The 15,216-nt window shown below is 45.6% G+C and overlaps 1 protein-coding gene across 2 annotated transcripts; it reads right to left on the reverse strand.

Moving 5' to 3' along the window:
• Positions 1–7,074: 7,074 nt before the first annotated feature.
• Positions 7,075–13,541, reverse strand: LOC136481608 (uncharacterized). Of its 2 annotated transcripts, XM_066478944.1 has the most exons (8): positions 13,091–13,541; positions 12,506–12,705; positions 12,340–12,399; positions 10,884–10,994; positions 8,878–10,710; positions 8,606–8,756; positions 7,772–8,166; positions 7,075–7,656 (listed from the first exon to the last, which is right to left on the reverse strand). In XM_066478944.1, exons 1-8 carry the CDS (start codon positions 13,374–13,376, stop codon positions 7,342–7,344), a joined length of 3,351 nt encoding a protein of 1,116 aa, XP_066335041.1. In that variant the 5' UTR covers positions 13,377–13,541; the 3' UTR covers positions 7,075–7,341. The 2 variants fall into 2 exon arrangements, with proteins under 2 accessions (XP_066335041.1, XP_066335042.1); XM_066478945.1 differs by lacking the exon at positions 10,884–10,994.
• Positions 13,542–15,216: the final 1,675 nt, after the last annotated feature.

Raw genomic sequence — 15,216 nt, forward strand, 5'->3', positions numbered from 1 at the left:
TTACCCCTTCACTGGGCAAAACTCGGGACGACCGGACGCTCCGGTCAGATTGACCGAACGCTGGACCTCAGCGTCCGGTCGTGCGATGCACGCCACGTGTCCCCTCCTTCAAATGCTGTTCACTGGATCTCAACGGTCATCTGTCGACCGGACGCTCCAACATGAACTGACCGGACGCAGCAACCCCAGCGTCCGGTCGTTTCCAGTAAGGTACCGGACATGACCGAACGCGTCCGGTCGGATGCGATCGGACGCAGCACCAGCGTCCGGTCACTCTCAGCTTTTCTGCTCTGCCTGCGTCACCATACGTCAGCTCTGACCGGACGCAGCACCCCAGCGTCCGGTCACTACGTGACCAGCGTCCGGTCCACTCTGTGAGACCCTGTCTTTTCTGTCTAGGGCGCCGGAGGCACCGTCGGACTGTCCGCACTCTACGGGCGGACACTCCGCCGGTGGAGTTTCTCCTTTCGCCTCCATTTCTTCACCGAGTTGATCCACATCAACTCCAACTTCATCTCCTTTGTAAATATGACAACCTCACCAAGTGTACACCACCATGTGTATGTGTGTTAGCATTTTCACAATCATTTTTCCAAAGGATTAGCCACTCAACTTGCCACGCCACTCGATCCTAGCAACGATGCAAAGTTAGATCACTCGAGTGGCACTAGATGACCGATATGCAAACAAGTTTGCCCCTCTTGATAGTACGGCCATCTATCCTAAATCCGGTCATAAACTTATCTACACACCTATGACCGGTGAAATGAAATGCCCTAGGTTATACCTTTGCCTTGCGCATTCCATTTCATCTCCTCCAACGTCGATGCAACACATGCACCAATACGATCAACAATGATATGATCCACTTCATATCATCACGTGATCATATTGGTTCATCGATCTTGACTTCACTTGCTCTTCACCGTTGCCATTGTCCATCGGCGCCAAGTCTTGCTCAAGCTTCACCGCCACGCGGTCCATCACTTCAAAGCCTTCGACTTGCCCTTCACGCTTACAACCGGTCCATCAAGCCAAGTCTTGTCTTGATCTTCTCCACCTTGATCACATGACTCAATGTCATGTCTCATGTGCAATAAGCTCCTTCATCATCACATGTGTGAGCTTTGCAACACCTCCAAGCCATTTTCACCTTCATGGCATATGTTGCTCACACACATGTACCTGTGGACTAATTATCTGTGTATCTCACATAAACACAATTAGTTCACCTAGGTTGTCACTCAATTACCAAAACCAAACAAGGATCTTTCTGTACCACAGCAAAACCCAAAGTTGAATCATAATGGGTGCAGCACAATCCAGCACCAGAGAGTAATGGTGATTTTGAAAGTAATCCTAATAATAGCTGAAAAATGAGATAGTAAACAAGTGCTAATAACAGATTAATTAGGCTTAATAGATCTGTCTCACGAATTAACCTCCATCTATGTAATTAGTTTTATAATTAGATCATGTTTAGCCCTCTTAATTAGCATCCAAACATTTGATGTAACAAGGACTAAACTTTAGTCATGGATCTAAACACCCGTCAGTCAAAAGCTTATATATTGGATTCATAGTTGTTTACAATTTTGTGAAAACAGAAGTGGCATTAATTATTATTATTGGATTCAGGTCAGTGTGTGCGTTGGTTCATACGGAATATGGCGCAGCACGGCAGTGGGGGAACCACCTCGAACGATGAAATCCAAACGTGGTCGTTTGAATGAATTGCTCCAAGAAGCACTTGTTGGCTGTTTTCTACACCTCGCCGTCACTTTATTATTTGTTTGTTTGTATCCCAACCATTCCATCATTTTGTAGTGTCTTGACTCATTCCGTTGGACAAAGAGGGACGCATCTTCCTTGGGAATTTGCATCTCCCTTTTATATATACCACTTCAGTCAGATGAAAAACTATATAAAAAAGTAACAATCGTTAGTAGTAATAATAATAAGAGCCTAGAATCCGCGCAATGAGAGAGCTCTAACTACTGTTTCAATTACTGCTTACCATTCAGACATAGCGATGTGGGGTCGTGCGTGCCCTCACATCGATTCGGTCTCTCCTAATTCATGGGGCCTGGCTACCGTGGTGGGCCTTTTATCAGTTATGTATAGTATTTTTTTTTCTTATGATAAATTAGCGAATAGCGAATAGTATTTATTGGTATAGCTTTTGAGCGAAACGAACGTGAGAACGGGAGTCAAGCGATGACAGCCATTAAAAAGCACCGTACGTAACAGATTTTTAAAAAAAAAAAATCAAAAGATGGAGACCGCAACGTACTAGTAGTACTTTTGAACTGTTGGTGAATAATCCAATTCATGGATCAAGCTGAGAGAGCAGTGTGTCCTTTGGATGGATTTTTGGCCCCACCCTAAGTCCCCAACCAAATGCAGGACATTATTGTCTCTGTAGCACTGGTCCCTCTGGTTTAGATCTCTTCAAAACTAAGTTATGTTCGGCTGTCATTATAAGCCCGGTTTATAAGTCGGTTTATCAGTTATTTTTATTTTTCAACAAATCAGCTATATAAATCAGTACAAGTGGCTTATAGACCAATCAAACAGAGCTCGTAGTACTGCTATCTTACCACGTGCATCGTGCTACAGTTCTTATGAAGATTTTGCCGGACAAGACCGGATAAATAAAACATATATCACCGTATAAATTTCAAAAACCATAATGGTCCTGTTCGTTTCTCTTATAATTCGTCTTTTTCAGTTTGTTTTTTTGGCCGGAACAGTATTTTTCTCTCACAACAAATAAGCCGGAACAGTATTTCAGCTTATTTTTTCAGCGAAGCGAACGGGGCCAAACTTTACACTTTTTAAGGAAAAAGAAGCCAAAATAAGGTTCTCAAACAAGTTAACTCACCTTTGACGTGGACATATGCACGCATAGATTCGAATTGTGCGTTACAAACATTTTCCGAGCTGAACCACTCGATCGATACAAAAGTTTAGCGAGTCTAGTACGTCTTCACCTCATAATACACTGGCCATCTATATGATATGATAAAAATGGCAAGTTTCCAAATCCTGATAAAAGCGGTGGGCCCGTGGTCGCATAATAAAATACAGTGCAGCTCAAAAAAAGAAGGATGAAAATACAGTAAGCCCGTGTTTGGTTGTGTGAAAGTTGAAAATTTGGCTACTGTAGCACTTTCGTTTTTATTTGGCAATTAGTGTTCAATCATAGACTAATTAAACTCAAAACGTTTGCCTCGCAATTTCCGACCAAATTGTGTAATTAATTTTTTTTCGTCTACATTTAATACTCCATACACATATCGTAAGATTTGATGTGATGGGTACCGTAGCATTTTTTAGAAAAAAATTTTCGCGGACTATACAGGGCTAAGTAAAACCGTGCAGGTTGCCAACTTTACATGTCATCACGAACGGTGCGAGGGCTCAAATTCTCGATGGGTTACAGTGACAGCTTTGACTCAACTGTTAACTTGTTGAGGCAAGGCACCTTTCTTTTCTTCTCCCCTCCCCCTGTGGGGCCACACTCCACAGATGGCCCTTGTGCACTGCCACTGCAGCCTGCACTGCAGGAGAGAGACGAGACGAGGGAACAAGAAAGTTGGATTGGATGCTCGCTCGGATCGGAGTGAGTGAGACTGTGAGTGCGCGTGCACGTCGCTGTCGCCTTCGTGACGAACGCACACCGTCAGCGGCTAGCTACCTACTCCTCCAAACCTTCTTCCGGCTCCGGGGATAAAAAAGATATATAATAATCAGTTAATCACGGTGGGTGGATTATTACTGCTAGACATGCTTCATTGACTCTAATTTCCTGAGCACCTGCCTAACCTAACCTTAATTGTCGAGGTTGCTAGGACAAGAGCACGAGAGCCTCGTGCATGTTTTAGCCGTGTGCCGTCTCTTCTACGAGAAGTTGCAACTGGCAACAGCTTGTTGGATGTATGCACGCAACAATAGAGTGTGTGAAATTGTGATAATTTGTTGATTGCATTTTTTAAAAGGGTTAATCTTCGTTACTCGGAGACAGAATACAGAGACGTGACAAAACGTGCGTTTTTGTTGTTGTTGTTGTTGTTTGCATTGAGTTGATGTGAACCAAAGCAAAGGCAAGTGCACTTCTATGTACCAGCGACCGTTTTGAACGTAGCACAGATATTTTGTTACGGGCGGACCCAGGGCCCGGCGACCCTGGGCTCTGCTCGGTGATAGACGTTAGGAAATGAAGGGCAGTGCACCACCGCTGCAGCCTGCGTTGTAGTACGTGTTTGCACACTCAATCAAAAGTCTCGCGGAGTGATAGACATGCATCGCAAGCTCAGACACCATACATGTAGCTAGTACTAATTAATAATTGACTTTGTACTTAATAATTAAATTATCATTCAGGGCTCAAGACTTAAAAATGCAGCCAGCGTATACCTATGAGCTTACATAATATATATTGGGAATTTTTTTTAGCAATTCAACGTATAATTAATCTTAGTGTCATAGGGCATGTTTATATATTTTCTCGCTACAAATTGCCACCATTTATGACCCATAATCTATTTCTTTATAAACTCTGATATATGATGATTTAGTTTTGTTTGATGGCCATGTATTCACCTCAATCCACGTGTGTTAATCCATTCCAACACATATGAATTGAGGTAGATACATGAGCATCCAAACAAGGCCTTATATGGAACACCATGTTTTTTCTTAATTAAAGTATGTGAAACCTTAGTTCTTTGAGTACAGTTAAGTATCTACTTATACATATTATTCATAATATATATTCTTAAATTTACATGCAATTATCATATATTGCTACTGGAACTTACCGTCCGCAATACCACCTGTTATTCGCTACCAACCCACTATACGTTATTTAGTGCCTTGATATTCGCCGAGGCTCTACAAAAATTCTAGGTCCGCCACCCGTGTCCGTACAGTACAAACGAAGGGGTTCAATCTGTTTCATCATCAATTAGAAGCTTCGGGTTAGCGCGCTTTCCGGGGCTGAGCTCTCGATTACGATTTCCGCGTCGCGCTACACACACGACTTGGTCAAACATCAAACAACGACTGCCAGTGGGAAGCGGAGAGAGAGGTTCCCAAGTCAAGTCGTCGTCGGATCCGCGCTCCATGCATGCGGTTCGCGCCAGTCCGGTCCCTGATCACAGTCAAAACCGTGTGTACTATGCACTAGTACAATCATTACTACCTGGCACTAACTGCGGTTTCTGGCCGGCCTTCGTACCGTTTGTTTGACGGATAAGCTATAATTAAAAGTATTATTGACTGATTTATTATGAGAGAAAAAAATTATTCATTAATTAAAAAAATACGATTTATAAACCAAGCGATCTAGACGTTCGTAGGTTTGACCTTACTAGTACCTGCAGCAGACCGCATCCAAGTTTACATGGGGCTGGCAAGGCAAGCTGTAAAACATTGTTACAGAGACGAAGATATCCACACGAAAAACGGGCATAGCAGGGGGGCTACGTACCCTTGACCGGGGAATGAATTAGGGTGGAAACCACCCCAAATCCACTCTTCAGGTGATGGTGCTCGACGTGGTGCCCGTTGGGCAAAACAGCTGGAGCGCCATGGAGGGAATGCTCGGCAGCAGCAGTAGGAGCAGCGGCGAGGACGCCGGAGACCGCAGGCGGCCGCTCCAACACGGCGCGCTCCCAGTTGTGCGAAATCTTCGCGACTTCGAGCTTGGATTTCGAGACGACCAGCTTGATGTCGTCGATGGTACCCTCAATCAATGGACGCCACTCCTCGAGCAATGCCGTGACGCGCTCCATTGCCGCCATGCGAACCTCCTGCGCCTGCTCCAGATCCTAGATCTGGCGCGAGACGCGGGCTTCTTGATCCGCGAAGCAGGAGTCCCACTTCTGATCGTGCTCGGTGAAGTGGCGATTGATCTCGTCGATGATGAGACGCGTCTCCGGATTCATGACTCCCAGGCGGTGCTGTCGTCGGGTGAAGTGATCGTGGGCTAGTGGTGGGGGGAGATCCAGATCGACTGCACCCACAAACCGATCGAGCGGAGAAAGGAATTACGACAATCTAGATCTCTGTCAGCAGCTCACTGCCAGAAATCCGATGAAACCAACCAAATCAGCTGCTCAATCAGTCGATGGAGTATGTGCGGATCGATTGGATGCCCAAAACCGGTGTCTCCGATACCAATTGTTAGCAGTAATTGAGGTAGAGTGAAGAATTGGGGAAGGATTAGACGAACAGCACAACAAAAGGGATCGGAAGGAATAGCGAGAAAGGTTGAGTTCTTAGGCAGAGTACAGAGTGTTTGGTTTACAAAATAACTTGATGCATTTTTCTCTCTCAGCTCTCAACTCTTATACTCTAGTAGGGATGTATTCGATTTTGACTCGCGCACGCAGGCACCTACTCCCACTCGTTTCCGGACACACGCACATTGGGCCGCCGAGCTCGGGTTCCCGTCCGAGGCCCATCACCGCCGTCTTCTGGGCCTGTGGTAGAGGTAGTAGTAACACTGCTACACATGCGAATGCGATGGGGGCAGACTGGACCGGATCAAGGGATTGACTGACTGGTTCGCGTCATGTCTGCACGCTCACTAGCCTCCTAGAGGCTAGACCGTAGCCTAGCCGCTGCGTGGTCTGGGTGTCAATTGTGCGGCTGATCCATTCAACATGAAAGAAAAAACTGAAAAAGACACTGCCTGCCCGGTGCTAGGCTATCCTATACCCTCAATCCAGGCATCCCACCAGCGCTTTCTTTCTTTGACGCGATTTTAATTATAGGCGGGACTTATTGCTGCTACTGCTGATTTGTAAGAGTAATTTGTTGTGAGAGAAAAACATTATTCTATGGCTAAAAAAATAGAGTTGATTTTGATAAGCTGAAACGAACAGGGCCTCCTCTCCGGCACACGCACGGATTTGCGTCCAGCTTTGCGGTGCTTCACGTGATCCCCAGCAGGCTATACAGCTAAAGGTATGGCATGCCAATTTTTCAAAACGGAAAACATTCCTCGACAGTAAGATTCTGCTTGGAGCAACAAGATATCCGGACCATTATTCTACTGCCGCCCGTCCTTCGTCACAACCAACCGTACAGACATGTCCACGTGTGCCGCGGCAGCTCTTGCCATTGCAAATTTGCAATCCCGCAGCCGCAGGCTAGCGTGCCGGCCAAAACTCAACTCATCGATGGCCCAAACGAAACCACTGGCAATCATGCCCAGCAAAAAACGCTATCACCGGCAAAATAACTCCATGGTAAAAAAAAAACCCAAGTCATTCCCCTCAAGCGAAACTGCTGCCCCTGGGCCCCGGCCCGGCGGCCCCGAGGGTCTCACTCTCACACCGATGCCAGCGATGCCAGCAGTGGCGTCGTCTTGTTGACGGCGGCGTTCGTCGTGGCCTGCGCGTACAGGGAGTTGTGACGCAGGATGAGCTTCAGGCCCTTGGCGGCCTGGGCGGGCCTCGCCGGGACCACCCTCCGCTTCATCGCGTGGTGGTGGTGGTGGCTGTTGTAGTAGTTCTCCGCCAGCGCGGACGCGTCCAGGCACGACCACGCCGACCCCCGCGGTGCGCTGGCCGCCCACATGAACCGCCTGGACGACGGGTCCATCAGCGACTCGCGGAACTCCTTCGCTCCCTCGCAAGGCAAGCCCTGCGCGTGCAACCAAGCAGTTTCAGTTCCAATGCCCAGCGGAGACAGAGAGCAGACATTGGCCATCTGAATGACTGAATGCAAGTGATGATGGTTCACAGTGGTGGTGCCGTACCTCTGCCATGGCTTTGATCTTGAGCGTGACGCTGTTGGACAGGACGACAACCTTCTCGTCGCTCCGGAGCCTGCTGAAGACGAGGGCGCAGTCGAGGACGCGGTCCTCGGGCCTGGGAGAGACGATGTCCGCGAGGGCGGAGCTTCGCGGGGAGAAGAACGCCGCCATCGGGTTGAAGGAGGCGGAGCCGATCTCGATCTCCTCGTCGATGCGCTGCGCCGAAGGGGTCGCGGGCGGGGTTGGTGCGACCGGGAACATGTCGGCCGAGCTCTGGACATGGATCCACCAGCTCTCCGTTGCCATGCACTCCTCGATCCATTGCAGGATGGTGGTCGCCTTTGTTGACCGTCTGAACAGGCCCTCCCGCTGCTTCATGGAATCTAACTCCCTGATCACTGTGGAGACAGTAAAGAGAAGCGTAGTACTTCAGTTAGCAACTGCAAGTAGCACACACTAGTAGTAATTCAGTCGGCAAGTGCAAGTAGATCTCTGCCACAATCAAACAGGGGCACGCAATGCAGATATCACAGGCAAGATGGATTAAACCAATTCGTAAAATGGGAGGAAATAACAATCAAAGCCCGTGAAGCATCACTTAACAGCCTGAAAGGACAGTTAAGATGTAAAAAATGCAGAAGCTAGCAGCCCTTAAATTGCTGACATTATAAGCATAGGTTGACTTGTTGAGATGGAGTATTGTATAGAGTATCATAGGCAACAGAATGAATGATGCATGCAAGCAGACATTTGTTCAAATTTCAAAACATTTGGTGACGGGAGCATAACAGAATAAATTTGAGACATTTACAACAGTTGTATTTGCTCTGAACTTACCAATCCTCGGTATGAACAGATGAGTTCCTTTTAGGCCTCTTAACAGCATAATAGCCTTCCTAGATTCGTCATCAAGAAGACTGTCTGTATTAGCCACCATGGTCCAGGCTTTCATACCTTGTCCAGCACTACCTGATTCTTGATTATTACACTGTCCAGCATAAAGATTGGTCATGTCAGATGCGATACTAAAACGAAAAGACATTCATATGGAGCATACAAATATAATCACTCCAATAACTTTTTTGAGCGGAATCACTCCAATAACTTACTGAAAGATTGTTGAATTTATCTTCCAACTTGATCACCAAGTGACCAGCAGCAATGTCAGCTGGCTTAGCAACAGCACAGGTACAATCATGCGAGCTAGCAGGTCTCAAAGGAGAATTTGACAGAAGAGTCTGGAAGGGGAGTCTATCAGCAACCCTTTTCTTGGTGATCGCACTTTCAACTCGTATACGGTTTCCAGACATATCCCTTGTTTTCCGAGCTGCAGAAGATAGTGGCGTCAAGTTCTCCTTGTCTGAGCAGAATGCTTCCTGATCTTGATCTATGTCAACTGAGAGGTCCTTGGGAAAACACTTCCTTGCTTTCATGCCTCCTGAAGATATAGGGGTCAAATTCTCCTTATCTGAATTGAAAACATCAAAATCTACTGTGTGGAATTTTTCGGACTTTGTTGATAATTCACTGCATTGCTTCTTATTTGAACTATTCTCTGCTAACACTGAGTTATCCACCCTTGACCCAAGAACTTTCTTCTTATTTGAAGCATTTGCTGCTGACAATGAATTATCCATCCTTGTACCAAGAACTCTCCTAACATTGGTCTTCACCTTAGAGGCTGGAGTCACATTCTCCTTGTCTGAGAACAGATTTTCCTCCCTCACAGCGGACATAGCCTCAGACTTTCCCAGAGCCGGCACTGAGCTTTCCATATCCAGAAGGATGTCAACTTTGAATTCCAGATGTGAAATGGGCATTAATGGGTTAAGATTCTCAGAGACAGGTTCATTTGATTTCATCTGATCTCCAGTGTTGAGCTTGGAGTTATCATTTTCAGAGAAGTCGTCATGATCTAAATTGAGAGGGGAAATGGAATCCATCAACTGTTGGGAAATGGTAGGCTTCAGACCTCTATGACTCCTCTCCATTATTATGTTACCTGATACGCTGGGGGTGATTTCATCCTTGTCCAGTCGGTAGATCTCTTCATCTTCAATTCCTTCAGTATCCAAATTGTCAAATAGATTCCCACAAATGGTGCCTTCAAGCGGACAGTTCCCAGGACCCTCACCAATGTTATTTGGGTCCATATTCTCGTATTCTGAGAGATCTCCCTCCAAGTTAAGATGGTTCAAACCATCGTGCTTCACTGGCATTATTAGATTTTCTGAAACAAGCTCAGATTCTGTATGAACAGTAGCACCATTCCATTGTGGAATTTCTTTGTCAGGGAACACATCATCTTTGAAATGCAAAGGGAAGCCTAGTTTCTTCTGCAGCTTTGCATCAACTGGATCTTCTGGGACATAATTCTCAGGTTTTTTCTCTTTCATATTTCCCTCCATGATCATGCTGGCTGGGGGATTCATGTCAACCTTATCTTCAGCAATCAACTCTTCCTTTTCTTCAGCTCTTTCAACTTCAGAAATACCAAATAAAGCTATACAGGCAGCGCATTTTGTCCCACAGCTCTGAGAACATACAAGAATCTCATTTTGGTCTACCTTCTGAAAGCTATGGCTCAGAGTGCTGCTTCTATCCCTGCTCCTGCCTGTGTCAACATGAAGCGATTTGACTGACTTCAACTTGGACCTCTTGGACACTTTGTTTGAGGCATCCTGCTTGTCTGACTGGATTGATTTTCCAGCATTTGTCAGTGTGCCTGCCATTTCCTGTATGATCAACGAACCAAAAGATTCTGAAATTTGATCCTTGTCGACCAACTTTTCCTCTGTCACTCCGTCTCTTTTCTCATGAAATTGGGAAAGTGAAGGCGCTTTCGCAAAAAAGGAATGAACAAACTCAGACAATGGAGGTGCTGAGGGGGGCACTTTGGCTGGAAATGCAATGTCTTCTAACACAATCTGTTCACTTGTATCCTGGATATTAGATCAGACAGTTAGCAATCATTTCCAGAAAACGGATCCAATGTTGAAAATCTCTATGATAAAAAAGGAAGAAAACAACAGAACAATATAACTTATGTAAACAATTGAAGACATGAAAGGAACAGTAACACCCAAAGATATTGAAAACCAAAGAACTGACATACATGTTTAAACTGTAAACCAATGCTATTAGGAAACTCAGACAATGGAGGTGCTGAGGGGGGCACTTTGGCTGGAAATGCAATGTCTTTTGACACAATTTGTTCACTTGTATCCTGAATATTAGATCAGACAGTTAGCAATCATTTCCAGAAAATGGATCCAAAGCTGAAAATATCTATGATACAAAAGGAAGAAAACAACAGAACAATATAACTCATGTAAACAAATTGAAGACATGAAAGGAACAGTAACACCCAAAGATATTGAAAACCAAAGAACTGACATACATGTTTAAACTGTAAACCAATGCTATTAGCAACTTGAGCATATACATGAGTTTTACAGGTGGAGTTGGATAATGGATATATATTGTCACCTCATCACATAGTTTGTGCTGATCCAATTTATAGTTGACTTGGTTTACACTAAATTAAGGTCACAAAATTTGGTTTTATATAATGGATAGCACATTTAAGTGTTGATATGCTTTGAGTTCAACATACAAAATGAATGCAAGAACAGAGTGTTTAACTTGTGAAATACAACATTCAGAGAAGCAGCCAAGCGAAATCATATGTGCACAAACGGTTGCTTGACACAAGCTGAAAATTACGCACACCTACCATTGAAAAAAAAATTCATTTGTTTAGCTAAGAAAAAAAACTCGGGGGTAAACCACCCCAAGCTTTTTAAAAAATCATTTGTCAAACTAAGCAAACAAACATCTGGAATGTCATCTCAGATAAATTTAACTTAGCACAATAGAATCAGGATTCAGGAGCATAGAAAATAATACTCCGTATGTACCAAATAGAGGTTCGCACTTATTCTATGGCTCTATGCACATGCACAATCTATTTCAACTGGCATGACGTGCCCAAATAATAACAAATCTACAGCAGTACAGCATGACAAATTTCATTTAGGCAACATAATTATTTCCAATCAAATTTAGATTCACAAGGCATGGGAAAAAATTGATAATATTTATAGGAATTAGGCAACTGGGTACCGTCAAATAGGAGCGTCAATGCAGTAAACAACTAAGAAGAGAACGTTGATTGAACAGTGACGATTAACAGAACAAATCTAGTTCAAGTGACATGTAGGAAATCCTGTAGCGCAGAGTGGATCTGAAAATAAGACGCTATATATTCATAGAACATGCATACAAGGATTACTACAATCTACAGTGGAGGAACTAGTCAACACATCAAATATGGAAACAATTGAGGCAATCCACATTGCTGAGTTTGAATTTGCAACCTAGCAGGTCCATTACTTAGATGCAAAGAAGATCATACATAACCATACTAATACCATAAAATAAAAAAGAGTTGCCACTTTGCAGTTTCAGGCTATCAAATCAATAAAAATGAATTTCAGCTCTAAAGATACTGATAAGCATTTCATACAATGTTTCCAGTATTCATTAATACTGATTTGCTGTGAACAAACCTGATGGGTCTCCATGTCCACTGAATCCATGTGCCCAGGCACTAACTGGCTGCTTGGTTCCTGTGCATTTCATCAAACACTTAGACCTCAAGGAATCAACATCTAGCGCCAAATAATAAAAAAACTTCTTCTACGAGCATATAAACGAGAATTAGGTAGTTGCTACCTTAACATGGGGCTCCTCTTTGTCCTCCTCAGGCAGCGATGGCATATAGAGCAGATCGTCCATCTCAAATGCTTCACGCAGCGATAACCAGAGGAGCCTATACTCCCTCTTAGAGGCCCCGAGGCGTAGCATGTCACCGGTGGCCAGATCCACCGGCGTGTTGGGTGGGATCCGTCGCCCCGACACCCATGTCCCGTGCACTGCATCAAATTGAAGACCCCAACAATGGGACAAACGCCGAGTTAGCTTCCACAGTCGTTTCGGTCGAAATTGGAAGACTGCCAAACTAGAATTCTGTAGGAAATTTCGATGAGGAAACAAAAATCTGAACCTAAATCTGCAATGAACAAGGCAGCGTTGATCCCATCCCGAAATGATCCAAGTGCATTATAAGGTATTAAAGTCCTAGTAAAATCCCAAAATACCATACGCCACAGTTGAACGAGCACGAATCAATTGAAATGAACACTAACAGAGCAGCCCAGTCCGCGGAATCGGATCAACCGTGCCAGCGCCGCGATCACGAGCTCAACACGCGGATGCAGAGGAAGGGGGAAAAGGAAACAGAGCGGCCTGGGGTCTCACCGGAGCAGAGGTCGGTGACGGTGATGTGCCTCTGCCGACGTCGGCACCGCAGCTCGAGGTGGAAGCGGCTGACGCTGGGGTGGTCGACGAGCACGTGGCAGTCGGGGTGCCGCCCCACCATCACCGGCGGGTCCTCCTCCTCCCCGCCGCCCTCCACCCCTCGCCCGCCGCCGGCCCCGCGCGTCGCCTCCGGCGGGGGCGCGTTGAGGAAGATGTGCTTGAGCACGGTGCCGCCCTTGGCCACCGCGAACGCCGCGATCGGAGCGTCCCCGTCCGCCGCCGCCATGCCGTGGGTCTCTCGGTGCGCGTGGCTGGGTGCCCGCTGGTGAGGTCCAGGAGACGGGGCGCGGACTGCGGATCTCTGCGAGTTTGAAGCCTTGGAGAGGGGGAGGGGGGATGTGTAGGGGATGAGCGCCGGCGGAGGAGAGACGTTGGAGGTGGCTGGGGCAGACGGGCGGCCGATTTGGATTTTGGAATGGAACCTTCCGTTCGGGTCGCAACGGTCAGAATTAGAACCGGCGTGTGCCGCGTGAGCGCTCTCTCAAGTGGGCCGAGAAACAGGAAGGGCCTAATCGGCATTGGTCGTAAATGTTGGGCCTCATTCGTTGTGGCGCAAGAAAGGACTGGGCTGGGCTGGGTTGTTTGCGCGGACAACCAACCAGTCGGCGTCTTGCATCCCTACTATTGACCTCCCTCCTTGTGAGTCTCTCTCTAACTCACAGTGAGATAAGACAGGTTGTGTCTGATTCAACTAAATGTGTATTTAAAATACACTACACAGAGGTGCTATACAAAAGGGGAAAAATTATAAACATGGATGAAAAAACATATATATTAGTAATTGGTAAGTTTATTACAACTGGATAAAGATTAAAGAGCATCTATATGTATATTGCGCAAGCAAATGAACAAAGAGAGGAAAAAACATGCAAATTAGTACAAGCAATTTTCATTAGCTTGATGTATTATACAATTTTTTTAGAAAAGGAATTTATATTCCGGCCTCTGCAAGAGTTTTGCACGCAACTATAGATGTTATTATACAGTAACATCTAATGCTTACGACTTCTAAAAATTCTATCCCATACGATAGTGCGGGTTGGTGGACTAACACAAGTCTAATAGTGTTGATGAGCTAGTCATCTGAACAGTCTACTTTCCTTGTAAAAAACAGTAACTTATTATCACCGCTTTCACCTTGGGTTCACCAACGCAGCATCTTTGACAAGTTGTATATTCAAGGAGTTAAAATACAGAAATATTGACTTCCTGCATACATCTATCTGTATCTACATATATCATTGATATGCGCAGCTGCATCATTCCCGGCATGGTGTCTTGTCGGACACCTTCAATCTCTCCGTGACTTTGCCGGAGCCAAAGGATAGCCGTTGCATATACTCCAGCTGTGTGTTAGATGTAAGCAGCTCTTGTTCACTCCTTGTACCCGGCCTCTTTCATTTGTTGTTGAGATATCACGGCTTTGTCGATTTCGCTCTATGGCTATTCTTTCGTTCATCTAGCTTTCGGCGATGATATTTGCATATACGCCAAAATTACTAGATCTAGAATAAAAGAAGTCGACCGTCAGCAATGTATTATGCTTGTGTTTATTCTTGTCGAATACGTTTTCAGACAAGGTAAATCTCCGGTAGCAGAAGAGAGAAAAAATGACGCTGGGTACTTCCCCTCCACATCCAAATAATCTGAATATATGTGCTTGATGGCGCCTCCCGGTCGCACCCGCCACCGCCGCACCCTTCCAGCCTCGTCGCGCCCAGCGCTGCAGTAGCTCCACACTTACCTGTCGCACGCACCGCCGCCGCAGCTCCAGCTCGACACCCTATCCCATCAGACGCCAGATCTGCCAATCGGCCAGCTTCCCTCCGTTGTACCTCGCTCGTCCCATCGCCTGCTCGTGGTCCTGCGGCTGTGTCCCATGGATTGATATGCCTGGGTCGTTCCTTTTTTCTGTCGGGCCGTTCCTTTTTCCTGTGAGGATTAACACACACAATATTTAAATTTAATTTGGGCTAACGGAATTTTTCTATGCGTGTAACACCCATAGAAAAATTGTTTCTGACGGCGAACACACAGAAAAATTGAATTTTTCTGTCATCATATTT

The sequence above is a fragment of the Miscanthus floridulus genome, chromosome 9 (genome assembly GCF_019320115.1).
Source record: "Miscanthus floridulus cultivar M001 chromosome 9, ASM1932011v1, whole genome shotgun sequence".
Lineage (NCBI taxonomy): Eukaryota > Viridiplantae > Streptophyta > Magnoliopsida > Poales > Poaceae > Miscanthus > Miscanthus floridulus.